The sequence below is a fragment of the Miniopterus schreibersii genome (assembly GCF_964146895.1).
Source record: "Miniopterus schreibersii genome assembly, chromosome: 17".
In the NCBI taxonomy this organism is placed as follows: domain Eukaryota; kingdom Metazoa; phylum Chordata; class Mammalia; order Chiroptera; family Miniopteridae; genus Miniopterus; species Miniopterus schreibersii.
Genome location: NC_138117.1, coordinates 17,459,231 through 17,477,505, shown reverse-complemented (window position 1 = coordinate 17,477,505; position 18,275 = coordinate 17,459,231). Strand labels below are relative to the sequence as shown.

The 18,275-nt window shown below is 38.5% G+C and overlaps 1 protein-coding gene across 4 annotated transcripts in view; it reads left to right on the top strand.

Annotated features, from left to right (window-relative positions):
• ATP6V1H (ATPase H+ transporting V1 subunit H) overlaps positions 1–17,736 on the top strand; it is a 70,665-nt gene extending 52,929 nt beyond the window's left edge. For all 4 annotated transcript variants that reach the window (XM_081117013.1, XM_081117010.1, XM_081117012.1 and 1 more), the window contains 3 exons: positions 653–754; positions 1,828–1,941; positions 16,133–17,736. In XM_081117013.1, the coding sequence (XP_080973139.1) occupies positions 653–754; positions 1,828–1,941; positions 16,133–16,193 (277 nt within the window). In that variant the 3' untranslated portion in view covers positions 16,194–17,736. The remainder of the gene's footprint in view (positions 1–652; positions 755–1,827; positions 1,942–16,132) is intronic.
• The last annotated feature ends 539 nt before the right edge of the window (positions 17,737–18,275 follow it).

Genomic DNA, 18,275 nt, shown 5'->3' with positions numbered 1-18,275 from the left:
TTAGAAGAATCCTGAGACCCCAGCAGCAGTTTTACTTTGCTCATACCTTACTCTGAAAAGTGTATTAGGAGGGCAGGGAAGTCAGGTCTGTGAAGCTGGGTTGCCGTCCTCTCAGGAACATTCACTTGCTCTTGTGGATTTCGTTATGTGAAGTTCAAGTCTTTTGTGAGAGTAGGAGCAAGAGAGGAGAGAGGTATGTTCATGCTCAGGCTCCGTCTTGAACAGAGCTCAAGGTAATTTGTTCTTAATCCTAACAAAAGGTTTACAAATGGTTTATTTTCAAAATATAATTAGTAAGGATACAAAGCAGTAGAGGACTCAACACTAATGTGCAGCTGGTAGTTACACATGAAAATAACATTTCCTCAAATTGGAGTTGTCTTTCTTACGAGAGCAGGAGAGGCAGTCCCTGATATTTCAGGAATTGTGCATGGTACACATTGTGAATTTGAAATTAAGCTATTATATATGTATAAAAGTTGAAAACTATTAACTTATGTATAACATATTAAGTATTATAGTGAAATCTGTAGAAAATACAATTGTATTTATAAATGTCTGTTTTCAGAGGATATCTGTGTTATACCTGTGCACTGCTATGCTCTATAGAAGAATCAAAAATTGACCTCTTTTTGTATTAAATTTATTTCAGAATTTTGACAAAACTTCTGGAGGTATCAGATGATCCACAAGTCTTAGCTGTTGCCGCTCACGATGTTGGAGAATATGTGCGGCATTATCCACGAGGCAAACGGTAAGAGACAAGCCATTAATATCATTTGGATTTTCTGAAGCACTCAATTAATGTTTGGTAATAATTATACTGTACTTTTTCCCTCAATTCAATACATTAAAAAAAAAAAAGATGCTTTAAAAAATAAAGTATAAAAAGGCATAAAGATAAAAGCCTCTCTCTCACTCCTGGCCCCCATCCACCCATCTGTGAGGTTGTCTTAAACCACCAAAGCCCTATTGCATTAAGATGTTACTTATCACTGACTATGTAATAGTTATATCTCCCACTAGGCAATGCAGACTGGGGAATCCACACTTGCGCTGGAGTTAAGAGACTCCACAGCTCTGTCCACAGCCACGTCCTTGCAAAGGAACAGAGAACCTCTTTCCATTCACAAAGCAAATAACATTTTCACTTTACTTTTGCATCTATAGTAACTGTATTTTTCAGGGTGTTAGGAGGTGCAGTGATAGAAAGCAATGTCAGTTGTCAATCATCTTGGTGCTCTTGACAAGAGTAATTTTCTCCGCTGGTTCACTGTCCAGGAGGTCATGTGATATATCCCATTGTTATAAGAAAGAACAGATATCTTAAAAATCAAGTGTTTTTCAGGAAATTAACATGGCTTCTTCTACTGGGTGCTTTTTAACCCTGTGTTCCCTGAAATCTGCCCCTGAGCCCATATCTGTCTCACAGCATGGCAACTGGTGGACTTAGTATTGATCTCATATTATTACGGATATTAGGTGATGTTCAGTATTACTGATTTTAAGCAGGCCAGAAGTACTAATAATCAAGAAGTTAATTCTCAACTACCTAGAAAGCTATATCTAGAATACTATGTGAGATACCCAGGTAGATGATATTTGCCTGGATTGGGAAATGAGAATAGCAATTAGATTTATCATTAGAAAGTCAAAAGAGGAATATTTGAATACTTTAAATCTATGATTTGGAGAAAATGATATAAAAAAGATGTGTCGGTTTCTTTTTAAAATCCTTGGCACTTTGGGAGTTGGGCTTTCTGCTGACTGACAGCACGAGTTTGAAAGTAATTGCAGTATCTTGACAAAGTGGCTTCTGTTCTTCAGGGTTATTGAGCAGCTTGGTGGGAAGCAGCTGGTGATGAACCACATGCACCACGAAGACCAGCAGGTTCGCTACAACGCTCTCCTGGCTGTGCAGAAACTTATGGTGCACAACTGGTATGTGCCGGCTTTTCCCTCCCACTCGCACACTGGTCTGCAATGTCTCCCTTGTCCATAAGTTCTTATGTAATTGCTCCAATGAATGATAGTTTTTAAAATCAGTGATAATTTTTAGTTTTGAAATTTAAAATTTTTTTTCCCTCTTATTGAATTTTTTTGGGGTGACACAATTCCACAACATCTATACACTGTATTATGTGTTCATTTTTAAATATCTAGAAATATATTTTAGCAATTCATAGCAATGCCATGATAATTTTTAAAAAACTGTATTAATGTTCTGAAGAATATGTATGTATATTCAAAGTACCAATATCAAACACAACTCCAGAGGTAACTAAAAGGACCCTGTGACATAAGTGAATCAGCCTTTTTGGAATGAATGAAATGCAGTTTGACTAGACTGATCAGAGACCACAGTTTTGCAAAGTTTAACTATTCAGCATATGGCTCATCTGACTGGATTTTACCAGTTCCCACGAAAACACAAAATGATTGATATATTAAGATTTAATTCTCACATTTCACTTTTATTCATTATAGTTTTTTGCTTTTGAAATAACCGATCAGGTTTTTCTGTCTTTAAAAAAAAAAAATCAAAATTATTGACCTCTGCATCCACTTAAAACAATAAAGAGTGACTGCTTGTTAAATGGTGAGCCATTTATGTACAGGATGGAACAAGCCAGGATTCCCTGTGTGATGGCTATTGTTAGCTGATGGTTGGATGTTCGGCATGGCATCTTCTGAGCAGTTCAGGTGCCTCTCTGTTCCGCACCCTGTGGGAGCATGCTCTGGCGTTACTATTTTTGTTAATGCACAATGAACAAATATACATTCCCTATAACTGACAATAATACTACCAGAAAGAATTAATGGTGCATTAGAATGTGTACGTCCGAAAGGTGAAGCAGATGCAGTATAGGAGAGCATCCAGATGCCACTGTGGCATTATATATTAACTTTTACGATCTTACCACTTAAGCCCTTTCTCATAAATGCTGACATTTATGCATTTTTTCAACACTGTGTTTTGAGCTCTTACTTTGTACTCTGTTATGTTAAGTGCTGGGTCATAGCTGTGGTGGAAGTGGGCACGACTTTATGTAGGATGATTAGAGATGGCCTCTTGAGGAGACCAAAACAGCTAAGCTGGGGTAATAGTGAAAGGAGCCAGTCAGAGAGCTCAGGTAGGGGGTAATTAGTTCAGGTAGAGGGAATGAGAGTGTACAGGACCATGAAGCAGCAATGAGCTTGGTTTCTTTAAAAGAAATGTCTGGAGGCATAATTTTTATGTGACAACTGGGGGTGCTGGTGCTACAGGCACCTAGTGGATAGAGGCCATGGATGCTGCTAAACACCCTACAATGCACAGACAGTCTCCATAACCAGCAGCTGTACTGCCCAATGTATCAGTGGTGCTGAGGTTGAGAAACTCTAAAGGACAGAATGAGGCCAGCATGAAAAATAATGGGCAAGGAGAGTTTGGCAGGGATCTGGTTGCGTAGGGTCTTAGAGGCTGTTATTTGACTTTTATAAGATGAGATGAAAGCCATTGAGAGATTTTTTTTTTAACAGGGAAAGGATAAGATTTGATTTATGTTTTAAAAAGTTTGTTTAGGCCACTCTGGGGAGAATGGATTGTGCAGGAGTAAGTGTGAAAGCAAGAAGACCTTTTTAATAGGTTCTCATTGTGGTCTAGACTAGAGGTGGTTAGCTTGGACTATAACTATAACAAGAAGCAGATGGACTTAGGATAGATTTCAGAGCTAGCACTGGCAACATTTGATGGCCAAAACCAGTTTTACTTTGTTCATAACCTCAGTGCAAGAAGAATGAGATCTGCAGAAGGCACACAAAATAGCATCTATCTGTTTAGCAGGAGGAAATACTTGCAGATCTGTCAGTCAAATGTGGAATACTTTCCTGGATTTCCCCCTTTTGTCACTTCAATCCTAGCCACATTTCTCTCTTTTCTATTTTCCACCACCTTTTACCCCCTCTATGCCCTGTTCCACTTCCACCCCCTGCCCCACAATCACCATGCCGTTGTCCATGTCCATGGGTTCTCTCTCTTTTTACTTTTCCACCCAATCCCTCCACCCCTCCCCAATACCCCCCGCCCCCCACCAGAGCTGTCTGTCTGCTCTCTATCTAAGAGTCTGTCTCTGTTTTGCTTGGTAGTTCAGTTTGTTCATTACATTTCACATGTGAGTGAGATCATGTGCTACTTGTCTGTCTCCGACTGGTTTATTTCACTTAGTGTAATGTTCTCTAGGTCTAGTTGGTTGAGCATTGTACTATGCACTGAGCCACATTTTTCAGTATGAATGAATTAGTAATTTTATCTCTCTTGGTTTATGTCTCTTTCATGAAATTTGCTTAAAGAATGTTGGCATTTAATAGGTTGAGGCTGTGGCAACTGGTGAGCTTATATTTGTCTGGTGATTTTCTCAGGTTTCTGTGAGATAGTTTTATTTTCCCCTTTTGTTGAAATTAGGGTTGCTAAAGTATAATTCTTGTTTTAATTTCTCTTGAAGAATTTATTGTTGGGTTTAGCTTTTTTTTAAAATGTATATTTCTGATGTGAAAGAAAAGATAGGTATGAAATAAGATGTGGACCTTTTCCCTTTGCTAGTGGAGAAAATGTTTTGATTGAGAATTTTTTTTATATGATCATACACTGAAGGTGAGATGTTTAAAATTTGATATCCCCCCCTCCTGAATTTAGGAACTTGATTTAATCTCATAATATATTTTTTGATGTGTGTACAAAAGGAAAAGTAAGTATCTTTAGCCAGAAACTGGTTTATTCACTTTTTATCATTGACTAGCTGATGAGAGAATATCTTCCCCTGCTAATTATGTGCCAAGCTATTTTAACTTAATGTTGTTGTTTTTAAAAAAAATATGTTTTTATTGATTTTAGAGAGAGGAAGAAAGAAAGAGAGGAATAGAAACGTCAATGATGAGAGAGAGTCATTGGTCGGCTGCCTCCTGCATGCCCCCTACTGGGGATAGAGCCCGCAACGCGCAACCTGGGCATGTGCCAGGAATGAAACAGTGACCTCCTGGTTCATAGGTCAATGCTCAACAACTGAGCCACGCTAGCCAGGCTTAACTTAATGTTTTAATTATAATAAATCCCCTTTAATGGACAAGCTTAGTGTCAGTATTTTTTCTACACTTTCTTTATAAAGGAATTTTCACATAAAAAGATTAGAATTCACGTATGACCTGTAGATTTTGTTGTTACATATATAATTCTTTGGCTCTTTGTGCCAGAGAATGAAAATTGCTCAAGTAATAGCAATTTACTTTACCTTCGATCAATAAGAGACCAAACAGAATGCCGTTTGGAAAGTAAATCTTCAGCAGCATTATCCCCAAAGGTAAAAGGATTTTGAATCAAATCTTTATGCAGATAACTAAGTTGTCCTATTTATGTCATACTGGTAAAGATGGCCTTTCTACTTACCTAAAATAGAAGCTTTTATTACCTAAAATATGGTTCTAAGATGTTTACACCAAATAAAAAACATGAAAGCACAGTTGATTTTGTTTCCTCTTAGCATTTGTTTTGATTTAATTAAAATTAATTTTTATAGGTGATATATTTTAGTTGAAAATAATTAAAATATCATCATGGATAGAAGTGAAATAAAAGTCTGCCTGAGTGGCAACAGCAGCAGCAGCTTTCCATGGCAGGTTTACTTGTTATCTGCAGTCATTGTTTTGCTCCTAAGCTGTGCTGAAAAGATTTCTCACACACTCTTGATTTTTTTTTTACTTTTCTATCATAAATGATTTTTAGCTATTTGACATTGCATTATTCCTAAAGTGTCTGTTTATTAGAATAAATTATAATTTTGATATAAAGTAAACATTTTTTTACTGTAGGAAATATTCTTTTGTTTTAAATATAAGTTTAGAATTACATTTTAAGTATAAATTAGATACTTTTAAAATCATAGAACTGGGCTATCTTTGGATATTGATTTTGATTCTGTTTTAAGGAGTTAAATATTATGTTCCTGGATAATATAGAGATGGATTTACCTCTATTTTACATAACATGGAGTGTAAAGTTATATATCGTGTGAAAATAATTTTTACAAGTTTATGATTAATTTCAAAATTATTTCCATAAATTACAAGTATTCATAGAGTAGCAGTGCTTCTCCCCTCTACTTGACATCTGTATTTGGATGGAATAATGGATTACAAATAACGGTAACTGATTTTTGGTGGGGGAATTACAGGGGCGGGGCAGAATAGACAGTTGGCACACACTGGTGCTGCCCAGTTCAGGAGGCCTGGGACCGGTCACTCCTACTCACAGCCCTCCTAAGTGACACGCACAGCCTTCTGGTCGTCCTGTGCCCACCATGCACTTCTGGCACGTCCCTTGTTCTTTTGAGGAGTGCTGAATTTTCATATTCGTAAGTTTGGCAGAATATATAAATAATGACAGCGTACTCTAGAGAACTCTTATATGTGCCCCCAGTTTAAACTTTCTAACTTAACATCATAAACTGTTACCGTTTTTCTCCTACAGAATGATTGTGTGTGTAATCAGCTTGTAATTCAGGAGCAACTCTGTGCATGTGGACAGCTCAAGACTTCAGGAAAGAAACACTGAATTTTGTAGGTAGAGGATCGCGTGTAGAATTTTTTATTTGTCTCTGGATTCTCCTTCACCCTTATTTCAAGCAGAATAATAAGTTCTAAGAGTATTACCCTCTGTAGATATTTAATGTGTAGGTAAATAATGTAACAGAGAAAACCCACCAAGCCAAGCGAATGCGTGACACTGCTTTGTTCATGGAGGTTTATATCTGCTTAGGATATTTTAGTTATTTTGTTAGTACATAGCCATAAATACAGTGATTAAAATAGTTACTTATGAACTGAATTGAAGGAAAAAACCCCTAATATAAGTTTTAACCTTTTAGTGCTAAAAATCATGTTACTAAAACACTCCATATGATTTTAAATAAACATTTCCAGATTTAACATTTTTTGGAATTAATTTAGAAAATTGAGTTCTCTCTCTGAAGTGCTTGGAATTTTCCACATATGTTGTGGTTATTTAATAATAATAATAATAAAAAATAGAATACAATAAATTAAAAAGCTATTAAATAGTTACAAAAACCAACCAACCAACAAAACACAACAACACACAAATATAACTTGATTTTTAAAAATATATTAAAACTAATTCCAAGTAAAAAGGAATTCTTTATAGCTGTTGTCTCACTATTACTTGAGCAACCCCAGGTCTCCTAGTCTAAAGTTGCTTCTACTTTACTAGTTAGAGATGTCTTGTTTTGTTTTAATATGTTTTTACTGAATTTTAGAGAGAGAGGAAGGGAAAAGGATAGAGAGATAGAAACATTGTTGAGAGAGAAACATCATTTGGCTGCCTCTGCACGCCCCCTTCTGGGGATGGAGCCTTCAGCCCCAGGCATGTGCCCTGACCAGGAATTGAACCATGACCTGCCATTTCTTTTTTCCTTCTTGCACCTACGGACTATTTGATGTTTCACTTCAGGTAGTGATCTCGAGGGAAATATGACTCAGTATCAGCTTCCTATCTCAGTTACAATTTCCTGGAGATGACATTATATCTTTGATCTCTTTTAGAGTGTTTTTATGATGTTTTATAGTTATTAGAAAAATATCTCCTAACCATGCTTTTAATCAGAAGTTAATACTAGAGTTTGTATTAGCTACACCAAGAGTGAGTGTTTTCCAATGTTAAGACAATTTTAAGAAAGTCAATCGTAAGGTATTTAGATTACTGCAGCCATTTATTTTCTTCAGTTATTAGATATATAAATGATTGAGATGTCTTATTTGGTAAATCGATTATTTTTTCATGGTTAGTATGTTAGTGATGTTAGTACAATAATCAGCATAATTTTGAGACCCTACTTTTTCCATTTGCCTAGTGTTTTTCTGCCTACATAAGAAAATTGTGTGTATATGTATGTATACATACATATATATACTTCCTTTTCTCAGATACAGTTTGCATATTTAAAATACAGTATATCCAGTTTATCATCTTTTGACAATCTACAACAATTTTGCTATTTTTCTCTCAAGAAACAGTTGTTTTAAGTAAGAATATGTGTTCTGATTTATTAACTTGCATTTTTCATAAAGTTGAAGGGATGGTAAAAATTTATTCTTAGGTGATAATTTAAAAAAATTGTTGCAGTGTTTTTATAGTCAGTAGAAGCTACACATTTAAATAGAAACTGCATAGGAAATAACATAAATGATAAAATTATAGAAACAACTTAATCACTAGGTTATTCTTCCAGAACAAAACAGGAATGTAATAGTTTCTGCTAGTCAAAGAGGACCTTAGTAAGCTAAGGCCTGAACATGTTTTTGGTTCTTTTTGCTCACTGGGAATGGTTAGCTTAAATAGAAGAAAATATATTCTAAGAATGTCACTGCAGCTCACAGAACCTTATACCTGGCGAGGTGCACAGTCCACTGAAACCGGGACCCAGAAAGCTGGCAGGAAGCAAGCCCCCTTTTCCATCACCCTTTTTTTCTGGCCACATGATTCTCATGTCTGCAGTCCTTGTACTTAGTTCTTTCCGTAGATGGGCTCTCCTGCCCCAAAGCCTGTCAGTGGTTCCGCAGCAGCAGGCAAGGCCTCAGCCTTCCTATACCACGCTCCTGCTTTTGGCTGGCTCGGGCTGGCTGGGCCCTTCCAATATCTGGGCATGGGGAGTTCCTTTGACTCCTGCCCAGCCTGTTCCTTGGCCACTTGTCTCTCCTTTACCTGATGAAGGAGGAACAGGATCTGAACAGCAGTAAAGAGGTGATTTTATTTTTTTGACACATTGCATTTGATGTCTCTGAATTATATCCAAGAAGAAATAAAAAAGGTAGTCAGAAATGAAAGCTTGGAGTTCAGGAGCAAGATGTAAGCTAGGGCAATAGATCTAAAGCCATCAGTAGAGGAAGGAATGAAGTCATGAAAGTGGATGAGATTATCCTAGAAAGCATGTGTGGAACAGAGCTTCTTCACCTAGGAGGTTTTTGGATTAACTCCCTGAAATTGTACGCAGAAATGCGGGTATCAGTATTTTCTGTGGGAAGGATCTATGCTTTTCATCAAATTCTCAAATAGCTGGGTAATCAATGGCATGAAGGCCCGAGAAGGCAGGATGAGATAGTTAGTTAGGGAAAGATAATTAGGTAGGGACTGTCTACTATTAAATGTGTAGACAAACTTCCCTGCCAAATACCCCTGCTACTGATCAGATTAAAACTCTGTTGTCTGGACTGGACTAATTTAGCAAATAAATATTCATTGAAGTAAATTGGTAAATTGGGAAGGGTAAGTCTCCTATTTATGTTGAATAAATGTTTTCCTCATAGCTAAAGTTTACCTTTTTCTGTTCTTAACTTTTAATTCGAGGGTGGGGTGGGGACAGGTAGCAATGCAATTTGTTAAAAATGTTCAGAGTATCCCTCGCTTTTTATCAGTCATTGGGTGTCCTATAGATAGCAGGTAGAGGTAGAGTGCAACAGTTCTATTCATGACCGTGAGAGGGAAGAGAGATCACATTATTGAGGCACTGGCCAGGGACATAATATTATCTTTTTTTTTTCTTTTCATAATATTATCTTTATAAATCTTCACACATCTCTGCCAGGTAGGTGCTACTGTTCTCATTTTTACAGATATGAAGTCTGGTGCATAAGGGTGGTCAAGCAATTGCCCAAGCTCTTCAATTTATGCAGGTAGATTTTAACATGGATCTGTGTAACCCCAAATTCCAAATTTGGTATTACTCTATCATGCTATTCAGTAAGGCATACTCAGGGGCCTGATGGGGCACCATTGCCCGCACTCCCTCCCCACGCACAGTAAGAGCTCTTAACTTGTCAGGGGTTGGCCTCGGCACTCAGATGGCATTGCTGCGCAGCTAGCCCATCGTCTCTCCTCTTTTTTCATTGTCAGTGTCTATCGCTTACTGTCCGTTAGTCTTTTTCTTTTCCGCTCCAAGTCCTTGCCATTTCTATCTGATTTCAGCTACCTCTGCAGTTGGCTGAATTATTTAAGTTTTAAAAATCTCTTCTGCCCTTTTGTTCTTGCCACGCCCTGGCTTTTGTGCAGCTTTGCCCGGCAATCAGTCCCTCCTTTCCTACACCCGGGAACTAATGCATCGGCCCCAGTAGGTTGATTGCCTGGCTTTCCCTTCTTTTTGCCTCATTTAATCACTGCCTACTGCTCCTGGCTCTTTGTTGGTGGGAAGAGATGCCTTTCCACCTCCGTTTCCTGGCTTTCCTTTAGGTTTAGAGTGATGATGATTCTGCTGCCATTGAAAGGGAAAGTGACTTATTTCACAGGTGTTAAGAAAGTGACTTCTAAGGAAAACTTTGCTGGACTCCTAAGACTCAAGCATCTTCCCCAATTGTTTTTAGGAGTAGACAGAATATGAGTTATAAGTATTTTGATAAGATAAATATAGCTTTCTTCATAGCCTTTAAAAACAGAGCTATAAGAATAGACTTTTTATGTTGTGACAAATAGGAACCATTTAGTTTTCTAAAATAAATTTTTAAGTTGAAACTTTAGAACAGGAAATTGAGCTTCTAATTTGGAGAAAATTGCTAGTAGGAATTATTTTGTCTTAAAATCATGTTAAATTAGAGCCAGTGTAAATTTCAGGTTTGTCTATAGAACAAAATATTAACTGTTATTGAAAGTTTTCTCATTTGTGAAAAATTAGGTAACTTTTATTTTTTTGCTTTTTTTTTCACTTGAATGATCTTTGGCATAGTTTTGAGTATAAGTTGTGGTCTAAAATGTTTAAAATAGTTTTGATTTAATCTACATTTTGCTAATTAAAAGTTTTACCTTGTTTTTCCTCTACTGACAAATGGTTTCTTGTCAGTGGTGAGTGCTCTTCAGACCATGTTGTTCATATATTTTCCTTTTAGATACATTATCAACATTTAATTTGAAACATAGATCTCTTTCCAAAGGACAATATAAAAGGAAATCATCACATACTACCTTTTTATTTGTTTTGTTTTATTTTTTACTCTCCTGTTTATTTGCTTAAACTAGTCTTGGATGATTAGTCTCTCAGTGGAGTAGATAATATTATCATATGTTCATAATTTACTTTGACTTTGCTGCCTATTTTCTTGCTGCTTAAGATTTTCTATATTGTTGGTTGTTAAACTTTATTTTGTTAGTTCTGGATTGATATCACAGCCTTTCTACTCATCTGCATGGATAAGAGTTAGAAAAACAGGCAACAAATAATAGATGAACTGTCGGGTGGAAATTATGTCAGGGCTGCTGGATACTGAGGAAACTTTCAGAATTGCAATATTTGGGAAAAAAATTCAGAGTTCTACCTCCATCTGTTTGAATTTATTTAAATTTGTAGGTAAGCTGTTACCTAGCACATTTCAAATGCAAGTGACTAACCTAGTCACATATACTTGCATTAAAGCCAGTGTATATCTAGTACAGTATAGATAATAATGTTTATGCAAGAGGAGAAATAATTGGTAGGATAGTTTCAGCTGACAGTATAACAGGTTTAACTGCTGGCATCTTTGTGTCTCCCGGTGTTTCAGTCCATTTCCCCATCGGAGAAAAATGCACACTTTTTCAGGTTCTCACTTTCCTGCAGGATTCTTCAACTACTTTTCATCTGACAGTTATCAAGCTCCTAGAATATGCCAGGCACTGATTTAAAAACTGGAGAAAGATAAATCAGACACCTTCTCCTCACTCATTCACTTAGGAGTCTTATTAACAGCAAGTAAAAGATGAACAGACTGAAAAATCAACAACTCTTCTAGGATCCATCAGAGGGGCGAGGGCACAAGGCAAACCACTGTCCTATGAGGTTGGAGAGTCAGACCGGTGAGCACAGGGAGCCAAGGCTTACGGAGCAGAGACTCACCAGCAGAAACTAATGTGGGAGCAGGGCCTGGGCAGGAAGACGCAGACTGTAATTGACGGATTTCAGGAGGCGCAGTGTGGACAAATCTGAGACTTAAAAACTTCAAGGGGACCAAATTATAGGCGGTCTCCATCACAGAGTGAGTTTAGCTCCAGAAGCTAGACCAGGTTCTCACAGTAAATATTGGGGGGAATCCCCTTCGGCTTCTGGCAGGGGGAGGGAGAAAGGAACCATTTTGAAACACACCAGGGCACTGTGTTCTTAGCAAGGCCTGTCCTCAGGGGAAACTAGTTAACCAGAGCCAAAGCTCAACACTTCACATATAACTGTATGTTAGAAAAACGATAAACAGTATAAGACACAGCTGATCTAATGATAAAGCCGGTAGTGACAGGTAAGGGTCTGTTCTTGAACAAAGCAAGAGATAAAGAAACTTTGGATTTGATATTTAGATTTTATAGCTAGTTTAAGAAGATTTGATTACTGGAATTCCTATAGGAAACATAACTTTGTTATTGCTAATTTTGCCTAAATTGCTTTTATAGACTTCTCAGTAGACTCTGATGCAATTGCTTTTCAAATGTAATTTCACCTTGGCCCCCTCCTTTAGGACCAAAACTCACATAAATAGACTATATTTTTAGAATCACTGACTTCCTTGTTTGTTGTGTTTTAATCCCATGATCACTCTTGAGGGATACTGCTAATTTGTTAATCTTTGAATTTAGATACTTTGGAAAATGAAGTGGCACCCTGCAGCTGTTAAAGACAGATTTTCCAAATGAACATACCTGGGGTTTCAGGATATTTATACTCTGTGCCCTAAGACTTAGATAGGTAGGTAGGATAATGCCTTACTTTTCTTTCCATGGCAGAGGGCGAGGGGAAGGGGAGGGATTGCTAGCTCAGTCGCTCTCCAGAGACAGTAAATTTTCAAAAATGTACCGCCATGGGAAAGAGTCTTCCTGATGGGGATGTCCAATTCTTCAACTCCTGTAGGGTCTCTGCCACGGTGACAGAAGAGGAGGTGCCATTTAAGTGTATACCTTAACTCCTATGAGAGTTCTGCCAGCATGCTTTAGAGTACTTTTGGGGGCCCAGAAGTCATCCTAGGGAGAATGATATTGCAAGAAGAAAGAGCCCTTGGGGTGCAGGAAATTGAAGAGGTTTGTTTATTTAAATCATAGGCTATTAATAAAGGTGTCCATTTGTTTTTATAAAAAGAAATGGCTAGCAATTATGGAAATATATTTGAGAAAATAAATTGAGGACTCACATTGTGCTGTTAAGCTCTTTTTTCTTATATCTCTACAATAGTATATCTTCAGCCAGTGAGAGGTAGAATAATGTACTATGAGACAGTACTATATAGTGATTAAAACTCTGAGTTTTAAAATTAGATAGATTTGAATACAAATATCCTCCCTGCATCCTAACATGACAACATTTCATTTGTCATTGCTAACCTCCAGTTCCTTATCTATAATGTGGGGCTCACCTGTGTCTTTCATGCATGTTATTGGGCACAGTAATTGAGAACATGCATATCAGGCAGTGAGCAGTGCAGTGCTTAGTCAACAGCAGGCACTAAGAATAGTACATGTGGTGTTGATCACTACTTTCCCTTGGCTGAGATTTTAAAGTATCGTGGAGACCATTTGACATGTGGACTTTCTTTTGGAATTTAAATATGTTTCTGTAAATTAGATGCAGATGAGAGAGCACTGTGATTTTTATATGGTTCAGTCGTTACACAGGAAAATCAATTCATAAAACAAAATTTGATTAGTTTGTATATAATACTCAAAATCATGATAAAAGTTGAAAGAATAACTCCGTTTATAACTACAGTGAGTTCGCATTTAAGAAAATAGGACTGTAAAATTCTTAAATTTTATTTTTGCTCTTTACCAAATAGAAATCTGTGTTGTAAATGACAATATAGTCCATATTTTCTAAGCTGAATTATTTTTATACATTAGGAAAGGAATGTTTCGTTTATGATTAATATTATACCCACTTGTTTTCCAAAACAGGACAGATAAAGGTTAAGAGAACTAAAATTATGACTCAGTTCTACTTTTAATAATTATTATGATAAACTCAGAAAGACATGGGATATAGAATTCCAGGTTCATTATAATTTTAGTTATGAAAATTTACACACTAAAAGACTAGATAAAATAAATAATACAAAAGTGATAGTAACAGTAGATTTTCTGTTGAGCTTCTTGGCAGCCAAGGCAAAAAGGAATAAAGGGAGACTGTAGTTTTCATAGATTAATATGTTGGTCAGGAGAAAATTCACTTTTTTCTTGCCATTAGATTATCTAGGTGAAGTTACCGTATAGTTTCTGGCACTGAATTATATAGCTGAAGTTACCATGTGTTTAAATTATGTAAGTGAGGTTGGTATGTTGAATGATAACTATAGTTTTAAAGAAAGAGTAGTAATTTTTGACCTTTTAAACAACCCTAAATACAGTGGTCCCTCGGTTTTCTAATGTCATCCGTTCCAGAAGACCGTTTGAGCTCTGAAACATTCAAAAACCAAGGGATCCGCTGCCGACAGCTGGGCCTCAGGGTCTTGCCCTCAGCGGAAGCCGTGGGGCATGTTCGACCTCCGAGGCGAGTTTGGAAACCGAAGCATTTCCTCCCGGGTTTACGGCATTCGTAACCCCAAATGTTCGTCATCGGAGATGTTCAAAAACCGAGGTGCCACTGTGTAGTGAAGTTTGGCAATTAATTATAATGCATCGAAGGCCTGTCTGTTGTTCTAAGTGTAATGCAGGCCAGGTGTAAATGCTCCCCGGTGTCCTAACGGAATGGAACCCAGGTGGCTAAGGGGGCCTTCGGACCAGCCCTTTCCAGCCTCGGCTTCGCAGTGGTGCGTGTGGGAGCCGGAGGGCAGGCTGTCGGTTACAGTGGCAGCTGAAGCGTGGCATTGGTGCCGTTGTCAGGAGGATGAAGTGGTCTTTCTTAATCACACGGACACTCTTAGCAAACAGCACGAGCTCCTTTGTGGGCTGCTTTCAGATGCCTCTTACAGTGGGATCCCAAGTGATTTAGGGTATGGCTGACATTCAAGAGGAGAAAATATTATACTTCTCCAACTTGCTTTGTAGGTAGTGGAAGCAAAGACTTTATATCAAACCTCTGTGAATTGCTGGTATAAATCAGGCACTTTATGAGTGAATTGTAAGTTGAATTTTTATTGTTGTGTTGATCTTCATGTAGAGAGAGGAAAACTAAATAAATACTCAGGCTAATTCATTTAAAGTAGCTCTTGAGTCCTTCGCTATAGATACATTATAATCCTTTGAAGTAAAATCTATAGTAGTTTTTCCTTTTGCCTGACAGTAAATGTAACTTTAACCTGAAGACATTATTCATATCTGCTTATTATTTTCTAATCTATAACAGTAGGAACAGTGTCTGTTTTCTGCGTCCTCTAGGCTCTTACTGGAGGCTAGGCAGCCTCACGGTACAAAGAGTAGGATCTGAGCCCCGGCCAGACGTGATTATGGAACTTAGAGCGAAGTAGGCAGGTGCTGCGGTGCGCGTCCAGCTCGGTCCAGCTCAGCTCCGTTCCTGAAGGAGCACGTCACGCCCTGCCTGGAGCACGGGAAGCGTGCGTCGCCCGTGATCGCCCCGCGGCTCCGTGTGGCCCTCACCTGTGCGGGCCTGAGACTGTCTGGGGCAGAGTGCGTGTCGTGCTCCCTACCAGGCCGCGCTTCCCCAGCGCTGTGGTTCCTGATGTTATCTCTGGGGGCTCGTTTTCACGTGCTCTCGTGTTCATCCCCAGATGTACACTTGCATTCTCTAACGTCAGGGAGTGTGTTTTCCCTGTGTCAGTCCACCGACAGGGAATCATACCTAAGTGGATTTTTAAACTTCTTAGGTTGCAGGAGTGGCAGCAGCAGTAAACAAGGCTTTGTCCAAACAGTGAAGCAGACTTCACCCGAGCAGTAATTACACTGCCTTGTAATCGTGTGCGGAATGACTTGTTTGTGTGTGTAATGACTTGCTTGTGCATTTTGAATAGAGTGTTTGACATTCATACAGTATAGGTACTTTTGAAATTTGGAGATTTGTTTTCTAAGACTAGTTTATTAATTTTTAGATATTAAAGTATATGAAGTGTATACTGTACTTAGATTTTGAAAGAGATCCTTTGTCTTTGTCATTTAAAGTCTAATTTACCTTGTTGTTTTATTTTTTTTTAGGGAATATCTTGGTAAACAGCTCCAATCTGAGCAACCTCAGACTGCTGCTGCCCGGAGCTAAACTGTGTCTCCAGCCTTCCCATTTCACCTGTGACCGACCACCTGGAGTGTGAATCTCACTAGTTGAATGACTTTTTATTTTATTTGTAATTTCTTCTGTGTGTAGCTTTTCCCACTGCTGATTTCTGGTAAAAGTCTTTGTCCATTAACTTGTATAAAAGTAGACGCTTTCTGTACCTAAGGAAAGGATTACTGTTACATACATTGCTTGTGTTTCTATATTTATTGTTCTCTGGAAATGAATCTAGTTATTAAAGAGTTCTCACTCCAAATAGGGTTTTCTCTTTACTCAGTCCTTACTTGGACTTTCACAAAACCACCTATTGTTTCTTCTTTTAAAAGTTTCATTTTTTCAATTACAGTTTACACTTAATATTATTTTGTTTTTTGTTTCAGGTGTACTGCACAGTGGTTAGACAATCATACTGTACACAAGTGGCCTCCGCAGTATTTCCAGTGCCCGCCGGGCACCATACATACTTATTACAGTATTGCTGACTGCATTCCCTGTGCTGTGCTTTACATTCCCGTGGCTATTCTGCAGCTACCAGTCTGTACTTCTCAGTCCCTTCACCTTTTCACCTAGTCCCCCAACCCCCCTCCCCTCTGGTAGCCATTGGTTTCTTCTCCGTATCTGAGTCTGTTTCTGTTTTGTTCGTTCATCTATGTTGTTCTTTAGGCTCCACATAATAAGTAAAATCATATGGTATTTATCTTTTGCTGCCTGACTTTTTCACTTAGCATTTTCAACATAGACATCGCGTGGGAATAGTTAAAATGGTGGGTGCTTTGTTTTTGTCAAGAAGTTCATGTGATTTTTCTCAATGCTTTTACTTTATATTTGCCATGAAAATAGGTCATATGATCAAACCAATTTTTTTTCTTGACTGAAAGTTTTTAAATTTTTAAATGCTTAGACCTGTGGTAGACAGTTAGACACACATGAGCAAAGCAAGGACAATGGGCCAGACACAGAAGGTCACCAAGGTGGAAAGCCCCCAGTGCCTGGCAAGGGACAACTGTAGGGTGGGACCTCATCCCCAGGGTGACCTTTTCTACCCTAGCATATGGCTGGTCATTTGGTTTGGGCCCCTGAACGTTCCTCTTTAGAGATAACATCTCGGCCTCAGTTATATTTCAGCTCCAGGCCCAGAAAAGCAGCAAAGCCAGGCAAGAAATGCCATGGTTGACCTCAGGACAAGCTGCATTAGATAATGACCCCCTGCCCTGGTGCTGACCAATTGATCAGCAGAGGTCTAGACTCTGAGAGGACACACTTGGAAAGCTGCTGAATATTCTATTGAGATCTTCTCCTAGGACCTCCCCTAGAATCTCCACCTTTAAAACCCTCGGTACGGAGGACCCAGCCTGCTCTCCTTCCTGGGAGCATGCCCACGCCTTCCCCTCCATCACCTTTACCTTCCTCACTTCTAAGCTCCAATGGCCCTTCCTTTGCCTCTTTAACTTGTTTCATAAGCCCCATTTCTTCTACAAATTACTTCTACCTCTGTGATATTCTAAATTAAATGTTCTCTTGTAGTTTGAGTCTTGGCTCTGAATTCTTTCCTAGCTAGAACTCTACGAGGTTGCTAAACCCAGATCTGGTCTGACCCCATCAGTCTAATCCCTGGTGCTGTTCCTGCCACTGCCAACAGACCTAGATATTTTGCTTCCCAAAACATGGAAAAATACTAGACAGAACTATATTTAGGTTTTTAAGACACTGAATTTCTATAAGTTCTGGACAAAAGATCCAAGATGGCTGCAGATTAGATGGAAGCTACACTCACCTCCTCCCAGGACCAAACTGGAGTGATAACTAAAGTACAGAAAAATCATTCTGAATAACACACTGAAGTGTAGCTGGAGAGAAGCCTTATAACCAAGGACTTACAACCAAGCCTGGCTCCCATGGGTGGAGCTGAACTTCTGGAGGGATATGTCAGCTGTGGGGCATTCCCCCTGTGAAGTTGGGGGTCTAAACCCCAAGCCAGGCTCCCCGGCCCAGAGTACCAGAACTGGGAAAGGCTCCCAATAACATCTGGCTGGGAAAGGCAGCTGGGTTTGTGTCCACCAGGGAGAG